Raw genomic sequence first — 20,357 nt, forward strand, 5'->3', positions numbered from 1 at the left:
GCTGGGTAGATCCAATGAACCCGTCCAACCCAATCCGATCCAATAGAAAAAATGCGGGTTGGATCGGGTAATCGGGTTAATCAGATGGATTTTACTACAACCCAACCAAGTTCAGATCGGATTTCGGATTCAGTTCAAATCCATCCAACCCAACCCAGAATCCATACATATAATAATAATTTTTTTTATAATTTTACTCATACTTGGAGTGCTAGTGTTGGAGTGATGACTTTTTGAAACTTTGAGACTTAAGTATTTGTAGTTATTTGTCATATTTGAACTTAGAGTATTTGTTTGTAGTTATTTGTTACATGTCTATATATATTATTTGGCATGTTGGAGACAGTATCATGGCATGATATTTAGTGTTGTTTTCCACTTTTTAGGTACTATTTATGTTATATTGTTTCATGTCATTTGGTAATGGAGTTTTATGTTTTCATGATATTTGGTTATATGTCATGTCATTTGGTAATGGAGTTTTATGTTTTCATGATATTTGGTTATATGTCATTTATGTAATATTATTTCATGCTATTTGGTAAAACTTTTTGTGTCATTTTCATGCTATTTAGTATTATAACATATTTGCTTTCAAAAAAAGTATTATAACATATTTAATATTTTTTCTGAATTTATAATAATATTTGCCAGATTTTTTAATATTTCAGATATATTATTATTTTAATATAGTGACCCAATCAATCCATCCAACCCAATCCGAACTTCGTCGGGTTGGTTCGGATCGGGTTCGAAGAAGAAATTCGTGAAATCCAACCCAACCCAGACAATTTTGATCGGTTCGAATTTTATTTTGACCAAAATTCATCAAACCAAACTCATGTGCACCCTACCGATCCGTATGCGGTCCTAATACACGTAAGCAGAAGCTTTGAAAATGGAATCCTCATTCGCCGTTATGGACTACGGCAGATCAGATCCTACAACAGTTCTAATTTAAACGGTCGATGAAGATAACACGTGGCACCTCACCTGATTACCCAACCAACGGGACCGAACTTTCATCATTTTTCATGTCTCTCAGATTCGAAGAACGACGCTTCAACACACCAAAACACACAGCACTGCATTTTCAGTTTAACCGACTCATTAGAAACTCGTTTCTTCATTCCCTGCACCTCCGCCGCACCGGAACATTTCTCCCCGCTCGATGAACGGCGCGTCGTCGACTCGCTGCTGATACGGACGAGTCGACTCGGAGGGTTCGGCTTCGGCTTCCGCTTCCGCGACGAGTCCCCTCGGCGGTGATGAGAGGGAGCTGCTGCTTCTTCTTCAACCGTCGCACGGAGCAGAGGTTCCGCCTACTCGCGATCTCCACCGTCAAATCAGCGAGGAGGATCAATCTCTTGCTCTGCTTCTGCATTGCGTTAACGCTCCTCCTCCTCCTCCTCCTCCTCGCCGCCGCCAATTCTTCCACCACCGCCAACCGCTCTCGTCCTCATCCTCGCTTTCCTCTTTCCAGGTTCGTTAGCCGTTCCTTTTCGTAGTTAATTCATCAGTTCGTTGTTCTTGTTTTGGTAATAGGTTTCATCTTCCTCTTATTAGAAATTTTCAATTCTGTTAATTTTCGTTTCTTTTCCATTTTTGATTGAGTTATTATCTGGAGGGAAAATGGATAATTGAAGTCTTTTTTTGGAAATAAGTTGCATTAAATGATTGCTTAAAGTTGATTTTGGATTAGTTTCTAATCGTGCTTCTAATTCTGGAATTATAAGCAGCTGATTTTCTTGCTTTGAAGGTTATAGAAGTTATAATTGCTAGCATAATGAAGTTCATTTCTTCTATCAGTCATTTTGCTACTTACAATTTTATCTGAGTTCATTGTGGAGAGAAATGATAAGGGAAATCGATTCTGTTTGTGTGTTCAGTAAGGAGTGTTTGTTTATAAGGCTTGTTTCAGAACCACTTCATTGGCTTTTGATTTTCTTTAGTTCTATTGTTTACTCATGAACTAGAATTGGAGTACATAATTTTGGAGATGAATTATTGATGGGATTGCTATCTAAGTAATCTGCTATTTTGCATTAAAAGTTTATTGAAAAAATGCATAACCTCAGGGTTTAGATGGGTTTGCATAGATAACTGAGTTCATTGTTACAGTGGAACTGAACTCTGGACTCTGAATTGAGAATAATGTCACCACCTTCCAACTGTTAGATTATATTCAAAGTCCAATGTTAAATTAAAAATCCTTCAGTTGTAGCATTTATACGCTCACAGTAACTGACTTAAGACTTTGCTTGTTAGCATAATTGCCTTCAAAATCAGTATAGTTGGAGGTTATCTATTTGAGCATTTAGCTGGCCTTTTCCCCTGCTCTTTTCATGTTTGGTAAAATACGTGAGGCAGCCTGTTAAACCTTTCAATTGTAAATTTAATTTTCATAAATGGTTGTTGAGTGCATTTTCCTGTAAAATCTGATAACTCATATCATTTGTATATTTCGTTCACAGGAAGGGGTATTCTATCGTAATGAACACATGGAAGAGATATGATCTCTTAAAGCAGTCCATCACGCATTATTCATCATGTCCGCGACTTGAATCAGTACATATAGTGTGGAGCGAACCTGACCCTCCTTCTGATTTTCTTATTAAATTTCTAAACCATGCAATAGAGTCTGAGTCAACAGATGGGCGACATGTCAAATTAAAATTTGACATCAACATGGAAGACAGTTTGAACAATAGGTTTAAAGAAGTAAAGGATTTGGAGACAGATGCTGTCTTTTCTATTGATGATGATGTCATATTTCCTTGCTCTTCGGTGGAATTTGCATTTGATGTTTGGCAAAGTGCACCAGATACAATGGTGGGATTTGTACCTCGTGTCCATTGGTTGGATTCATCGGTAGGTTTTATATTTTTATCTACTTTTTTGCCATTTTTTGCCCATTATCGCAGATGATTTTCGTCCTTGACCCTTAATATTAATTGTTTACCATCCCAGATAATTTTGATTTTTTCCTTTTTATCAACCCATTGATTGTTTATCTATCTTTTATGCCTATGCTTTTCGTGCCCCAACATGAGAAAAAGTATATAGGTAATTCAGGATGAAAAAAGTCAATCCTTCCTGATCTGTATTTCCCTCTTTTATTTCTTGTTCTTTTGTTTATCTTTTTACTGCAAAATCTTGTTATATAAGTAATAGCTTCCAACTGCCTAATATTACTTATGAAGTTCTAAACATTGAATTCAAACTTTTTGTGGAAAATTCAAGTATGATGCCATTGAAAAATAAAAAGTAAACCTTGATTGCACTTTGGGGACCTGTTATTTTTATGTGTTGATCCAACCTTTCAAGAAATTCTTTTTTTTGTGTACTTCATGAATCTATAAATCTGGAAATGAACTTTCCGAGTTTAACCCTTGGCTGGAGGAATATTCAGACTTCTTATTGCTGATCTTTCAAACTATTCAACCTTCTTTCAGGAAGGTGATGGCAATAAATTTAGATATGGGGGATGGTGGTCTGTGTGGTGGACGGGTACATATAGCATGGTGCTTTCCAAGGCAGCATTCTTCCATAAGAAGTATTTCAGTCTCTACACAAATGAGATGCCAGCATCAATAAGAGAATATGTAACCACGAATAGGTTATTCTCTGAACTACCTAATCACTCACTATCTTCCTGTTTAACCTTTCAAACTAAATACATCTAACTTTTCTGTTATTTTCTTAATTCAATTGATTTACCAGGAATTGTGAGGATATTGCAATGTCTTTCCTTGTTGCAAATGCCACTGATGCACCCCCAATATGGGTTAAAGGTAATTGGCATCTGAAACACATTCCTTAAATTTCGTTGAATTTTTTTCCCTATGCCCTCATTCACGTAAGTATTTCAACAAAGCCACAGCATGTAATAAGTTCACGGGAGATGCATCCCCCCTTCCCTCTTTAGCTTGTTGACTAAGTAAGCTCCTTATCTTTACTAGTTCAAAATGACCATAAAATATCTTTTGTTAGGAGTGAAATGTGACATTTGTAACATTGATTCTGTTGTTGGGGAGCCAATAAATGATCTAAGGAAATGTTTTATTACTTCCCTAACAAACATGTTAAAAATGCAGATATGTGCCTTGTCATTCTCATCCCCCACTCTTCCCTCCCAGCCCTAGATTTCTGGAATCCAAGATGTTGTCAGTTGTTAATCCGCATTCTGTAATTGCTTTAGATAATCATTGGAACAATTTGATAATATGCTTTGTATGTCACCACCATGTGCTTTAACCCAGGAGCAATGCTGGTATTTTTGAAATTGCTCTATTATTATCATGCCAGTCCTGATTTTCAAGTAACCAATACAATGCTAAAATACTTTTGATGAGGTTTACATTATAATTAACAAATACAGATAGTGAAGTTCCACGATAATGCTTATGTTGCCTATTTATTGTAATTTATATTGCTCATTAACAATCTGATTCTCAGTTTCAAGAGACTTAAACCACTGCTTGTTATATGCCAGTCCTACTCCTATCTACACGCGCTTGTCAACTTCATTGATTTTTTCATTATCACAGGTAAAATATTTGAGATTGGATCCACCGGAATCAGCAGCTTGGGAGGTCACAGTGAAAGAAGAACAGAGTGTGTCAACAAATTTACTGCTGTATATGGACGGATGCCCTTGGTATCTACTTCAGTAAAGGCTGTTGATAGCCGCAACATCTGGTTTTGGTGACGCCTGGATTTAGACATTTTTTGCAGGTTTTAGAAATTCCACGATCTTCAATTAGCTAGTTAAGCTACACGATTCTTCTTAGTTACACAGATGTATAATATTCACATAAAATTCATGTATTTTGATGGGATAGAGCTAATTAGCCACCTAGATTGATTTCTTGTATTCTTTGACATGTATTCCTGGGGTTATTTTTGTCTCACCATATAGAATTTCAGTGTAGAATCAGGGAATAGTAAACCCTCAGTCTAGAAACTCCTCCATATGATACTTGTGTTTAGTTGATGTACTGTCGTATTCTTCCTTCAACAACTTGCCTCTTTGGAATATATCAGTTCTCTGTGGATATATCTTTCTATGCACGTATTACATAAATGACTCTTCCAAAATTACTAACATGAGTCACAACTACCCAAGAAAAACCCAAAAAGATCAAGGGATAGAATTACAAGGTGAGTGAAATGTCTGAGTAGGTCATGCCATGCTAGTATTACCAAGAAGTGTCAACTTGTATCTGATGGATTATGAGGGCTATTTTATGGTGGAAAGTTTATCAGGGGATTCAAGTGGAAAACAAGTATCTTTTCCACCAGTGCTCCAAAGGAAATTAGCATACTTCGATGCGTAATAAGTGTTTCTGGGTTCTTCTTCCAATGCTTCCTGGTATCTAAGTTCTGCTGCCTCAAGATCCTTTCTTACCAACCACAGGAAATCAGCATATCGACTGAATGCCTCAGCATCTGGCGGCTCCTCCAGCACAGATCTCTTGAAGTACTCTTCTGCCCTGAAAACCCAAATTGAATTTTATAATAAGCAAACATAATATGCATGACTCAATCAGTGAATTGAGCTTGGAAGACCATTTAAAGATAACTAGAATTCGCCAGAAAATTGACTTCTGAAAACTCACCCATCAAGGTCATGAACGACAAGATAAAGGAACTGTGCATAGTTAGACAGCAGAAGAGAATTGTAAGGTGCCTGGCGTAAATGCTTTCTGTAATAAAGCCTTGTTTTGACATATTCCTCATACTGATCCCCTTCAAGCTGAATAGATACTGGTGCCACAAACTTTAGCACTGTCTCATGGTCCAAAGCTTCACTCTGCAATTCGTTTTGCCATCTTGAAGCTTCCTCCAGCATTGATTTCCACAACATTTCCTCATCTTCTGTCAACTCCTGCTTTCCAGATTCACCTTGTGAATGTTGTAGTAGTTTATTCCTATTATTAGTCATAACATTGTTGTCACACATCGAGAACACTGAGAAATTGGCTAGGAGGACCATCACATTGACCATGAGATTCGGGCTTTTCCAAAATATATTCTGAAAGAGCCATACGAATGAAACATCCAAATCTCCTTGCAACTTAGCCATGGCACCTTGCAAATCTTCACAGCAGAGAATCTCCCTTGTTTGCAAGACATGGTTTTGAAGCTCGTGGATGATAAACAGCATGGAGGAGAAGACCCTCTTCACAGAACATGAAGTGAATTCACTTGCCTCTGTAAGACCCTTCTCCCATTGTAGCTTCTTCTTGATCATCCGAATGGATAAAGGAATTCCAACACTGTTCACTTTCCTTTCAAAGTTTAGCCTCAAGATTTCATCCCTTTCAGGCCAGCTCGGCGACTCGGGTTGAATACCCAGAAGAGAAGGATCTAGAACATCATGCTTCACTTCTGAGGAACCTATGTCAGATACTGCTGCATGAGCAATTTCCTTGTGCTTAGTTCCATGGTAGAACTCATCATTATAAGGGGCAAAGCAAGCTTGTTTCATAATATGCATCCTTAAATTCCTCGAGCGACAAAGGGCAGAACCATGAATCAAAGGACATGTCATTCCACAGTTACTCTGAGTGCCATTTCCAAGTTGCAAAGAAGGAATAGGACAAGGTGATTTATTGGAGTACTGACAAAGAGAGTAAGAGGAGTTTGGAGAGACTCTCGAGCCCATTTTTACATCACCAAGTTCTTCAAGGACTCAAAGAAATCATGTGTTACACTAACTAACAAGAACTCGTTAAACCATCCCAGGAATCTCGTACAAAGAAAGTGTTGAACTGTTGATCAAAGCTCCTTTTGCTGACCTCAAGAGTCTAATTAGATCTCTCAGCTTTTCATCAATATGGAAATTGAAATTGGGAATGAAAAAGGCATCTCGTGTGTCAATAAAAGTATAAAAATCACAAACTTCAAAGTGATGTGCATGGAAGTAGCTAGATGTCCTATGGTTCAAGGAATATATAAATAGGAAATATTCGATGTAAGATTATTAAGCTCCTTCTGGCCAGGATGAAAGAAAAGAAACGATGAGTCACAAGTCTTTGTTTTTGCTTCATCAGAATTCTAGAGTGGTGTGTAGTGATAGAGATTTGTCGAGTTACATCTTTTATTATTTGAACATGACATTGTTATAGAAACATGTAGGGCCGGTTAAGTATGTTTTTAGTCATTGTAGTATTGAACATGACTAAAAATATATTCAATAAAAACATGTAATATGAGAAAGTATCTATTTTTCCAATTGAGTTTCGACCAAAAAAAGTAAAATTAGAAAACGTGTTTTTCGGGTGTCTAGGAACAAAAAGAATATCATGTGGACTTGTGGAGCCTGATTAGCCTTTTAATTTTAATTTTAATTTTTTGTAATTTTTTAAATTTGTTTAGATGCTGGAAAGTGGCAAGTATTTGATTATTGCATAGTGCTTAGCGAAGTTTTAAATATTAGGTTAAAAAGCATAAATCATAATATAATTTTTTTAATTTTAATTTCAAAAGTTCAAAATTTTATTTAATTGGTAAAACATTAATTGAAATATGATATATGAATATATCATTTATTTTAATATAGAGCTCTTAATATTCAAATTAGATGTCAATATTTATTTGATTTTAATTTAATATTAAGTTTATAATATTGTCATAATAAAAGAAAATACTTCATGAGGGTATACATATTTTTCTGAAGATTTTTGTTTTTTTTTTGTTACAAGAGGAAGACATTTTTCTGAAGATTTAATTTAAAAAAGAAGGCTTTGAATTTTGAATAGAAATTATAGTATAGGAATCATTTATTTTTTTTGAAAGGAATTTATAGTATAATAGAGGTTTTTGTTAAAATTAATCATTTTATTTTCTTAAATTCAACCAGTTCAAACAAATCTATGATTTTAAATATTAAAAAAAGGACCTGAAGAAAAGATTATCTGAAAATGTACCGTCATCCCCTAAAATTCGATTCCAAAAATATAAAGCAAGGACTCTCAAAATCTCAAAAAAGCCTAGTACCAAAATCAAATTCATTTTTTCAAATGTTGAACACCAACCAGAATATTCCAATGGAGTCGGTCCTTTTCCTGCTAGATTTGCTTTGACATTTGAGCAAAAGACTGAAACTATTAGACTGAAGAAAAATTGGTAGAAAAATTGTTCAAGCAATTATGGCTTAATTAACTTTATATTCTAGTTTTGCATAAAACATAAATACTTTGAAATTTTAACTTGCGGTCCTAGCTATAATATGTATTTTATTTCTAGTTTCTAATAGCTAGTTTTTTAGGAGACATTACCTTGTCTTTTGGGTGACTCGGAAAATTTTAATAGATATTACTTGGTCGGAAATATTTTATAGAGGAACGTGGAACATCTAGAATTTCATAATCTATATCCTCTCTGTCGAAGTCAAAGTTAGACAAATCTGACAAATAACAAAAGATTCTTCAAACCTTATCATTTATTTTACGTATCTACTCTTTAGTTATGCTAATCTTATATTTGATTTTTTTATTAGGTCTTCTAACTTTTTGTTGTGATGTTAATTACTTAATTATGTTAAAAGAAGAAAAATGAATGTAAAGCTCCCATCCATAATGATTATCGAGGAAGACATGATCGTTCATGAGGAAATCTTGGCCAAAGACGATGATACTAAACCTAAAGACAACTCTCTTCTCCTCAGGATTATAATATAACACGATTCTAAAAGTTCAGACACTTGGTATCTTGATTCTGGATGTTCCAATCACATGACATGTCATAGAGAATGGCTTGTGAACTTTGATGAAAGCATAAAACCAAGGTCATATTTGCTGATAACAGGATCATCTCTGTTGAAGGAACAATCGATGTTATGATTAAAAGGAATGATGGAAAGAGAGCTTTGGTCACAGATGTGTTGTTTACCCTACAATGAATAACCATTTGATTAGGATAGGTTAATTACTTGAAAAAGGATTCACCATGAACATGATTGGGGGTTTTTATAAGTTTGATTCCTCACAGTCAAAGATCATGAAAGGTCATACCTCAATGAATAGAACATTTCGAGTAATAATTGGTGCATTTGAATCTCAGTGTCTCTCATCTAAAATCCTCTCTACGATGAATAACGATTTGATTAGCATAAGTTAATTGCTTGAAAAAGGATTCACCATGAACATGATTGGGGTTTTCTATAAGTTTGATTCCTCACGATCAAATATCATGAAAGGTCCTACCTCAATGAATAAAACATTTCAAGTAACAAATTCGGTGCATTTGAATCTCAGTGCCTCTCATCTACAATCCTCTCTTGTGAGTCTTTGTTGTGGCATGAGTTATGGTGTTCTGAACTTCATAGACTTGAGCTCTCCTTTGATGAATAGAACTTGACTGGAAATCCTCTTATGAATCATCGGTTATAGCATTATGCAGGCCAACAAGAACAAAAAGATTTCTTGTCAAGTACAAAGACTACCAAATGTTCCCTGATAATACTATAACCGATGAAGGAGAGCTAGTACATTTAGCACTAAGGGTGGAGGTAGATCCAATTACCTTCCATGATTCCACCAAAAATAAAACATGGAGAGACGCAATGAAAGAAGAGCTTAAAGGAATAGAGGTAAATAAAACATGGGATTTATTGAGCTTACCATCAGGAAAGTTCTCATAGCTGTGAAGTGGGCTTTCAAAGTCCAGCTAAAATCTAATGGAAACATTGCTAAACATAAAGCAAGGTTAGTCCCTAAGGGTTTTATGCAAAATGATGAAATGCAGGTCGATGATAAATCAGCCATTGATATAGCATAGAAACCAATTTCCCATGGGGAAGTAAACACATAAAAACAAAGTATTACTTCTTAAGAGATCAAGTCAGTAAATGGAAGATCAAATTCAAGCATTGTAGAAGAATTGAGCTTCAAATTACAGACATCATGACAAAGTCTCGGAAAACTGATAGGTTTGAAGGAGATATGTTAAATGATGTTTGTTACTTGTTGGTATGAACTTTTGAATAGTAATTTGGAAGTTAGTTTTGTCAAATTTCTCAGTTCCTCTTTCGTGTGCATCTCTATTTGTATCTCAATACATTCCAACAGATTAGATTTGGATTGTTTTGAAATGAAACATATGAACACCCAAAGCATAAAAAATTGTTAAAATATTTTACAATGATCATCGACTCATACAAGAACAACTCATGACAAAATTTAGTCCACTTCAATTATAGTTAAAAAGAAAGAATTTCTTGATCACATTTTTTTTAATTGTATCACTATCAATCTCTACACCATGTCTTTGTTTGTGTGTTGTGTTCATGTATCATCATACTTCTTCACACCCATTTGTTACCATTATCCCAAAAGTATCCAACAAAAGTCTTGGCGGCATCCAAGCTAGGAAAATACGTGGGCTCAAGGAACAAGTGAGTCAACGAGTCACCCCCATCACGACTCACCCCAACTCGGTTCCCATTCGCCTCCGAGCTCCCCATAACCACCGCAAGCACCTGCTTATACGCGAAAAAGAATCTCTTCATCGCCGCCTCAATCGCCTGCATCGCCTGCAACACATGAAGCTTCTCCGCCCCACTCACCTTCTCCGCCACATACAGCCTCATCGCCGCCTCCTGAATCCTCGGCCCGCCCTTCGGATCCACCTCAACGCCGAGTATCTCCGGCACACTATGCCTCAAATCCCTGCAAACCTTCGTCACCTCCACCAGATCCCTCGACCTGAAGCAAAACGACGCCGTTTCGCCTCCAACCGACAACTGATTCTTCAACCTCAGAAAATCGCCAGGATCCATCATCAAATGAACATCCTCCACCTCCGCGATAAGCTTCCAGATCCGCTCCACCGTATAGCAATCCTCCGCCGCCTTGTCAAACCTTCTCCCCTCGATCGCCGCCGCTACTCTCTCCAGAACCTTCCGCAGCGCGTGGATCCACGACTCCACGATCTGGTGCGTCGCGTGTAAGGTAAGATTCTCCTGATTCTCAACTCGGTCATCATACGGCGTCGTTTTCAGTTCGTGAACCTCGTTCGGTCTGCAAACGGCGTCGTACATCAGGCTCGGTTTCGCGGCCAGGTTCGGTTCTCCCAAACCTAGCGTGTAGGGACACCGCCTCATCTGGCACTCCACGGAGAGAAGGATCCTCTGCGCCGCGTCCTTGGATCTGTACCACGTGGCGAGACGAGGGAGGAGGCTGGTTTCACTGTAGCTTCTGGTACTCGTCTCGCTGGTGGTGAGATCAGCGGTTGGCGCGGTGCCGCGTGTATCTGGATTCTCCTCCTCGTCTTCGCAGATGATCGAGATGATCTCGATCTGACGCGTGGCGAGGGACTCTACTCTACGGTTCCATTCCCTGCGGTTCGCGTACGGTCTGGGGTCGGAGAGAACTGTGGAGAAGAGGCCGAACGTGATCTCGAGGGCTTGTAGGGCGGGTTTTAGGATTGGCTCGTTGGTCCAGTTAGGGAAGTCACGTGCGTTCCAGAGGGTTCGGAGCTCCGGGAGGCGGAGGTAGTGGTCGTAGGCGGCGCAGAGAGGTGGCGCGGCGGCGGAGATTTCGCTGTTGGTGAGGAAGGGTAGGTTTAAGGATGGGAGGGAGGTGGAGTTGTTGGAGGTGAGAGAGATTTTGGGGGTTTTGGAAGACATGTTGGGAGATAGCACCTTTGATTTGCAATGTAAATCAACCATGTTTCTTGGATTGAGAATGATATACTATGATTTTGTTTTGTTTTGTGTTGTGTACTTATGTTGTGTTGTGGAATTTGAATGAGGAAGGGAAGAGGGAAGGGTATATATTTATATGGAGAAGGTGTGGGTTGTGATGTTTGAAAGAGGAAGGAAAGGGGAGGAGAAAGACGTGTGGACTGGGAGCATGTAGGAACGAGGGATTTGAATTTTGAAAGTCGCGTTGGTTTGGAATTTTTTAAGAAAAAAATTGGGAAAATAATAGTAATAGTAATAAAGAAATGAAAAGGATGTGCCTTGTTGATCGAGTATCCTAGGAAGGATGAATGTGTGTAACTGTGTATGATATACATTTAATATTAATTAAGGACAGGGATTGTGGTATGTTTGATGAGAAATTAAGATAAGATATGGAAATGGGAAAAGGGGAGGAATTAATGGTGGAGCGGTGCATGAAGCTTATCCATAGCACCTGACCTGACCTGACCTGACCTAAACATGTATGGACAAAAAAGAAGGCGTCTGTTTACTTTGAACTTTCGAATAATGTTTGTGAATATTATTAATGAAGTAGATAGAAGAGGGGTAGTGGGAGGGAGGGAGGGATGGATGGTTGAAGTTTAGTCCTATGGATAATTGGATTTGACCAATAAAATAAAATAATAAGACCTTTGGGAACCACTGCTGGCCACCACTTTTTGACAAATTTGTGGGCAATCACTCCGCGCTTGTCACCTTAATTAAAGGCACAACGGATTGGGTTTCTGCTTTAGGTTGTGCCAGTAGGCACCGTCTTAAATCCAGTTTACACTTGGAATTGGAATTCAACACTGCATAGCACAACCCAATTTTATTCTTTTTTGCCGAATTATCCATTAGTTAATTTCACACTAAAAAAGTTGATATTAGGTGTAAGGATAAAGATGTAGTAAGCACGTAGGAGTAGATGATGATATTTTACGTCGATTCTGGAGTAGTAGATGCGCGTAGATTGCGGATGGTTCTTTCTTTGTGGTTCGTGAGAGTTGATTGGGTGGCAAATATGGAAGGAATGAAACTTAAATCATTACTATTTTATTTCATTTGTCGACCAAAATGGATAAAATGGAATTTGACGGAAAACCACTGCCGCCATTCTACAGGCATTCACTTTCACTTGTTAACTGTTTTTTTTCTCCTTTCCCTTAAAGGCTCAAATACAGCGTCGGCTCCATTAAACAACCTAATTAAATATGCAATCAATTTATTAACTTTTCCAGAAAAAAACTAGTCGATCCCATCCAGTTTTCAAAACCTGGTGTAAAACACAGTGAATGTAGTTTCCCTTTTTGTCAAAAGGATGTAGTTGGCAGTAAATTTTTTTTTGGCAGATCAGCGTAGGCTGGGCCTGGGCTGGAATGCTTAACTTGAGGATAATATTTTTAATTGGGATAACGCTTCCTCCTCATGAAACAAACATAACAATTAACAAATATGATGTGGACATGTGGTTAGATAAATTTTCAAAAATACTTTAACATGCCACTTTCTGTTAAAAACCTTTTAAAATACTACGTTGTTTTAGCAAGAGTGTTAAAATTGTTTTTTTTTTATACATCGGAAAACTACTAACAACAAAGACAACTAAGGAATACAACTAAGGAATAGAAAGCGAGTTCTAAAATAAGGGGCTCAAGATTTGAACTCAGTGTTAAAATTGTTATTTTCAGAATTTCTATGATAAAAAGATTTTTTATTATTATTTAATAATGAATAAAATCCCTAATATATGTTACAAAAAAAAATCCCTAATATATACAAATATTATATTTTTGTACATTAATATCAATAAAACTAATCCATTATTTATTGTAATATTGAACATGCTTTTAGAAGCTTTGTTTTTTGAAATGGCTTTTAGAAGCTTAAATGAACTTTTTTTAGTATTAGCCGATGCTAAGGTTGCCTTAATATATTTTTTTAACATGCCTTAATATGCTATTTCTTCGTGTTTAAGGTTTTATTAATTAATACGTTCAAAAAAAAAGGTTTTATCAATTAATACGCTCATCTCGCCTCTATCCACAACTATTGCGGCGGGTTCATGCAAAAGCAAGCTGCCCAACTTTCAATTTTTCCTTCAACCAATGGAGTATATGAAAGTAAATGAAATCACATAAATTAAACAGCCACGGAGAATTGATCAAAGTTACGTTATCAAACCCATTTTCTAGTTAACAATACTAAAGAACGACAAGTAAATAAAAGCAGCAAAGAAAGATTGAACTTCCAGAAAAGCAGACATTTTCCTCCATCCATATCTAAAGTATCGTTGTCCCATAAATTTGTTGCCGCTGACGATACAATGGCTATCTTTCTTTAGTTTTTATAATTCAGGCTTAATTGTTTAATTCCTAAGCTTGTTTACTTTTGGATAATACTTCATGAGTTCATCCGTTCAATAAAAATTATTACTTAATATTGTATACAAGAGGAAGATGACAATTATTGATAATATAATGTTACTAAAAACTGTTTTAAAGCAAAAATTTATATTAGATGAATAATTGATAATACAAACAACACTCAACAATGTGAGCTAATCCCCTCCAATAATACATAAAAAGCCTAAAAATAAATTATTTTGGTGCACCCACAGGTAAAACTTTTGAAACACAACACCTAATAAACACGTGCACAAATTACACTTATTTTATTTTACTAGTACCATATGCAGCTATTAAATTCTACTTAGATAGAGAAGAATGTAATTGATAGAAATGACTTGTGGTTGATTAATATGAAATGTGATAAGTGAGAGAAAGTTAATTAAAAGAGAGTATAGGTGGAAAAAGATTAGCAAAAAATACATTGAATTTCTAAAACAACAAACATTTTTGAATATTGAAAGTATGCCTAAAACAACAATCCTTTCTGGAACGGAGGAGTAGTAAGATAGCTACATAATTACTAATGAAATTATAATCTTTTTGATATGTATGATTTTGAAAAGTTCACATTGTTTGTAGTCTGGTCTCGCCCTAAACTGGGTGGCTTGACCTGCAGGAGAAAGAGTCAACCTCTTAGGTGAGACCACCTCTTACAACTTAGATTGAATCTTAGCGAGTTGGGTTAGTCTTGACTAAAGACCCATTAAGTTGCCGTAAGACTTATGATGTGATAGACTTAGGATTAGGTTTTTTCTCCTCTATAAAAGGCAAGACCTCATTCATAATAAATCAGGTTCTCTATTCAGCTAACAATTGCTACTACACAAACCCTAGGATCTCTAGGTCCATGTAAACACATTTAGCGCCTACCGTGGGGCGGCGATAAAACGTCCCCCACCTCCTTCGGAGCTAACAATTTGCTTTTGTTTCCTTACTGACGTGTGGCGCTTATTTGGGCCGTTTTTCAAATGGGTTTTTCGGAGAAACAAAGCCACAATCATGCAGTGGCTTCTCCATCTTTGGTGGGTCCAACTTACGTGGTGACTCCATCTTTGGCAGCTCCACTATCCTCAAAGGTGGACTCATTCTCCGCCTTCAGATCAGTAGTTTGCACCGGGATCTCGCCATTCTTATCATTGTCATCTTAGAGTAAAGACATCTTGCAGACATGTAGACATATATGGGTGAGCCTCCTTATTTGGCGAGTGATTCTCTACTCGGCGGGCCACTTAGCAGCCTGATAGTGACTTTACACCTTGATGAGGTGTTCCATATTTGGTGGCTTCAGGTTGATGTCTTATGCACGGATTATCCTCTCATATTTTTGTGTTTCATTTTGGCAGCCCCATTTTCCTTATTCATGTATTTTCCACGCCATGTTGACATTTTATGCTTTTTACGTATTGTTGGCGAGACATGTATTACGTTGCATTCGCCTTGTCGGCATTTTATGCTTTTTATACCATGAGGGTGAGACATGTACTTTACAACATTAGGCGGACACAAAGGACCTGACATCTTGTGGGCATTTGGACTAGGCGTCACGCTTCCGCTGGCTGAAGGTATGCAATACCGGCGAGTACAGAGTAAAGACGGACTTCGTCCTCATGCTTCAGACTCGATGTCTTACGAGCATGTGGACTGGTAAGGGCGGAGGGTCCTCTAGTTGACGTGCGCTTTATAGAAGATGTCGTAGCACGAAGGGTTTGGCCAGCCAAAGTCTAAGACATGTTTCATCTTCATGCTTCAAACTCGACGTCTTGCGAGCATGTGGACTGGTCTCGCCCTAAGCTGGGTGGCTCGACCTGCAGGAGAAAGGGTCAGTGCCTTACATAGGACCACGTACCTGTTAGGACTAGATTGAATCATGGCGAGTTGAGTTAGTTTTGACTAAAGGCCCATTAAGCTGATGTAAGGCCATGATGTAATGGACTCAGGCTTGCATAGACGATGAAGCATGTAAGACTTTCTTCTTCACTTTGTCGTCTGCCTTTGTAGCTTTGTCCTTTCGTTGACTTCTTTGACGTGTCTTGTCTTCTTTTGATGCTCTTTGTCTTCTTTCTCTTCTTTGCTTGAGCGTCTCTTCCTTGTCTTCGTGCCATCTTCTTGCTTTGCTTCTCTAGACGTTATGGCCTGAAGGATGTAAGAGTAATTTGCTGAAAATGTAATTCACATGATATATTTAGTCAGTTCATTTGCACTCTTGAAAATTGTTATCATTCAAAACATGATAGACGATACGATTGGCGTCTAAACTTAACAGCCTACACCAAGACACTAAAAATGGAGCGAGAGGATGGTGAGAAACTTGTAAATCGCATGGGAACCAAAGTGCCTCCACACTGCGAAGAACCTCGGCCACCAAAAACTTCAAAGTGTGGTGCAAAATCCAATTCCGCATCTCCCAAATAATAAAGTACCAGACGTAGAGGAAAGTGTGAATGGCATCCGGATCGACAATTTGTAAAAAATCTTGCACAATGACAACATATTGAGATGCCCAACCAATTATCCGTAAGCTCAAGGAAGATGCATACCAAATCAACTGAACCTCGATAAAGAAGGAAAAAAGTTCTCCAAAGTATCTAGTGCGCCATGGCAAACGAAATAAACATGATGAACAATGATGCGTTTCCATAAATTATTGCAAAATTAAAGGCAGCAAGGATGATCACCTCTAAAGAAGACGATATTATGGACAAGAACTCCTGGTGGCAGATAAAAGCATAGCCCTACTTTATTGTGTACCTCCTATCAAACTCCAAAAGCCACATAAAAGTGTCCTCTAAATGATTAAGATCTAGGGAAACTTCCTCCACCTTAACTGAGTTAGGAAACAACGCCTCCTTAGCAAAAGATAGTGACACTAATGTTATTCCTTTGAACAAAACATAAATCAAGAGAATAATAAACAAGATAAAACAAAGATAATGAGCCAAATATATTAAACCCAACAAAAAGAAAAAACCTTTACAACCATTAGCGATAAAACCTCAAAGGAGCCGTAAATGCCGCCGCCAAAACACGGCCCATGTACGAGCAACACGCCCAAAATCTGTCACCCCTATAGAAGAACACGACGAATGAAAATTCTTCTTAATCACCCCTGACCTATGATTTGGCCTACAGCAAGACGCTAACAAAGGAGCGGGCGGAGGATGATGAGAAACTTGTAAATCACACGGGAACCAAAGTGCTTCAAACTCATGAAATCTTCAAATCCAATCCGACCAGTTTTAATTCGTGCAGATTCTGTTTAGGCCAAAATCCCTTCTTACTCAACTCGTGTGCAAGCCTTATTGAATATGATAAGTTAACGTCATCAACTTTTTTTCTTATGAAGCCACATGTCATATATATATTTAAATTAAATCAAATCTAATGTAATTTTTTAAGGTTGGTTTCAATCATTCAAAATTATTAACATTAATTAAATTTGAAATAGATATCCAATCAAGTCATGTTTAACTTTTTCATTATTAATTAACTAGTATTTTTACCCGTGCGATACACGGAGTTATTCATTTTTGTCTATCGTGTATATTTTTTTCTTTTTAAATTTGTATTTTTTATGTTTATTAAAATAAAATTTATTATGAATTAAAAGAATAAAATTAATTTCAAACATCAAACATAAATTTGTATCTTTTCAAGTGATGAATGTATTGTTTTTATTTTGTAGAAGCAATATAATTTTATTTTTTTATAGATTTTATACTTACTTATTATTGTATGAGCTTTGATTAAAAATGTACTCACCACTACGTTGCATAATAAGTCTTTGTTTATGTAAAATACCACCACTTAAATACTCTCAGGTTTCTTTCCAAACAAATTATGCCCTTAAAAGCTGATATGATAAGAGTAAAGTAGCAAAAAGTCTTCTAAGATTGTTTGCAGTACAGCAATTCAAAGCTTCTATTACTTCATCAATGTAATATTTATCATCGTTTAGTAAACTCATTGTATAGCACACGTCCTTGAATGTGTCATATATAACTTCATATACTTTTCTTATGTCTGGAAATGAATGAGCCCTTCTGTAAAATTTAGCAATAACCTCAGATAATATTCGCTTTTTATAGCCTATAATTTCTCAAAATATTTGTTATTTTTGTTACTTTTATCAAAATAAATTTTAAGAATTAAAATCATAAAATTAAATCTAGATAGAAGAAATCATAAATTTCAATTTTTTTTTTTACCGTGAAAAAAAAAAACATGAAATAAAAAACCAATTTGTAGACCAAAGAAGCTGTCCAGTATAAAAAGTAGGATTGAATCAAGAGGAAATCATTACAAAATTAAAGAGAAAATTATAGCATATTTAGACATTCTAAGCTAAAACATCAACATCTAATCTCCGGTGTATATGTAGCTGAGTCTGAGCCTTAATTCAATGCAAATACGTCATCTCACGCTATATGACGTGCACATTTTGAATGAGCGGTGTTACTAATTTATATAGTTGTAGGGATGGCTAGTGGAAAATTTACTTTTTGGAGTGATGTCGTATTTAGTATTAAAACCACCATCTTTAACTTTTATGTATTAATCTTAATATTAATTAATAACTAATTAATAATTCTCTAGATCAAAACATATTAATTGTGTCCTATGGAATTCTCTAAATTATATTAACTAAATAATAATGAGCTAAATAATAATAAACTCATTTGCAGAAAATTCGAGGTAAATAATTAAAGTTTTAATAGAATTAAAAACTATTTACTTTATTACTTATATAGTTGTAGGGAAAAGGGATAATGAGAAGGTTATCTTCTACATTTGATATAATATTAAACCCACCACCATCTTTATCTTTTATGAATGAATATTAAAATTAATTATTATTTAACTAATAATTCAATAACCTAAAACTAACTTTGTGTGCCCTATGGAATTTCCTAACTCATATGAACCAAATCATGATAAACACTTTTTTATATTTTTGAGTAAACAGAAGAAGGATATAGCATGCCATTAATAAGAGGATTGAAACTGTCAAATAGAATTTCAATGGGAAGTGATAGTGAGAAGGTTATTTTTTGAAACGATATCATATTTAATATTAAAATCACCTCTTCAACTTTTAAGATTAATATTAATATTAATTTTTATTTAATTAATTATAATATAAATTAAAACTAATTATATGTGTCTCAGTGTATGTGACACCTTGAGTGTATGTGTCGCTCCTGGTTTTGGTTCTAGGTCTTCCGCTTTGCTTCCTTGGGTTCTTTCTTTCATATAGGGTGGTTTTTTTTTTCTTTTTTAGGGTGATTAAGCGATTGTGTAGTCTTGTGGATGGTTACAATTTTTTTGTTTTTGTTATCCCCTCGTCTTTCCGAGCCTAGTCTCTTCACACTTTTTTAAATATGAATATTGTAACACCCCGATTTCGGTGGCGTCACTTTAGTAACTCAAAATAAAATAAAGCCGAAAAACAGGTATTTTTTTTCGTTTTGTTTAAATAAAAAGACTTGTCGAAATAAAGACTCAACCCAATCGCGATTAACAGCGATTAATATACAATACAAGCACAGCCCTCGCTGCAACTAAAAACATCGTCACGAGTGACCTCCAGTGACGGAAAGGTAGTGCCCGTGGGCAATTATGTACAAACTTAAACAAAAGGTCAAGTATTCTGAATACAGTCCTCCAACGAAAGTAAGTCGGCCCAAAACGGCCTCAAAAGACTTCTACGTCCGACAAACTCCCTGTGATCCTCATGGAAGGGAATCACACGAAAAGCTAATAGTCGGGGACCTGCCCTGCCCCAAAATAAGGAATGACAATCAGAGCTATGACTCTAACAACCAACTCAAAGACTCTAACCACCCATATCCCACACTACTTTCATCGACCCTTCCTCGATCAGGCCTGAAGTCCGGGTCCTCGTCGAAAGCTTCAGTAATAGTCATTACGCTCCTGGTCCTCCTCGAGTGACGAGTCATCACGAATCGGCTGACGGACGCCTGGCAGCAGGCCGACCGCCCAAACACAAACATACAAACAAAGCCAAGGCGCTAGGGTCAACTTACAGAATACAATAGATATACAACCAACATGCGATAAAGGGGGTATATATATGTTGTATATATACATATAAGTTATGCGTTACCTACCCTAAGGTATATACATGACATGTTATCAAATCTCTTACACAATTCAATCATCAAAACACATAACGATGTTTATCAACATCAAATCATCAAGTCTCAACAATTATAGTTAGAGTGCATGATATGTCA

The 20,357-nt window shown here is 36.5% G+C and overlaps 3 protein-coding genes across 3 annotated transcripts; 1 reads left to right on the forward strand and 2 right to left on the reverse strand.

The window, feature by feature from the left end:
* The first annotated feature begins 1,023 nt into the window (after window positions 1-1,023).
* Window positions 1,024-5,059, forward strand: LOC130723589 (glycosylinositol phosphorylceramide mannosyl transferase 1-like). Its single transcript, XM_057574696.1, has 5 exons — window positions 1,024-1,483; window positions 2,475-2,871; window positions 3,456-3,619; window positions 3,724-3,794; window positions 4,551-5,059. The coding sequence occupies exons 1-5, from the start codon at window positions 1,269-1,271 to the stop codon at window positions 4,709-4,711; spliced, it is 1,008 nt and encodes a 335-aa protein (XP_057430679.1). The 5' UTR covers window positions 1,024-1,268; the 3' UTR covers window positions 4,712-5,059.
* LOC130723588 (uncharacterized) lies at window positions 5,032-7,243 on the reverse strand. Its single transcript, XM_057574695.1, has 2 exons — window positions 5,622-7,243; window positions 5,032-5,495 (listed from the first exon to the last, which is right to left on the reverse strand). The coding sequence occupies exons 1-2, from the start codon at window positions 6,668-6,670 to the stop codon at window positions 5,243-5,245; spliced, it is 1,302 nt and encodes a 433-aa protein (XP_057430678.1). The 5' UTR covers window positions 6,671-7,243; the 3' UTR covers window positions 5,032-5,242.
* A 2,880-nt stretch (window positions 7,244-10,123) lies between these two features.
* On the reverse strand, window positions 10,124-11,880 carry LOC130722873 (nematode resistance protein-like HSPRO2). Its single transcript, XM_057573730.1, has one exon. It carries the CDS (start codon window positions 11,675-11,677, stop codon window positions 10,313-10,315), a length of 1,365 nt encoding a protein of 454 aa, XP_057429713.1. The 5' UTR covers window positions 11,678-11,880; the 3' UTR covers window positions 10,124-10,312.
* Window positions 11,881-20,357: the final 8,477 nt, after the last annotated feature.

The sequence above is a fragment of the Lotus japonicus genome, chromosome 6, assembly GCF_012489685.1.
Source record: "Lotus japonicus ecotype B-129 chromosome 6, LjGifu_v1.2".
In the NCBI taxonomy this organism is placed as follows: domain Eukaryota; kingdom Viridiplantae; phylum Streptophyta; class Magnoliopsida; order Fabales; family Fabaceae; genus Lotus; species Lotus japonicus.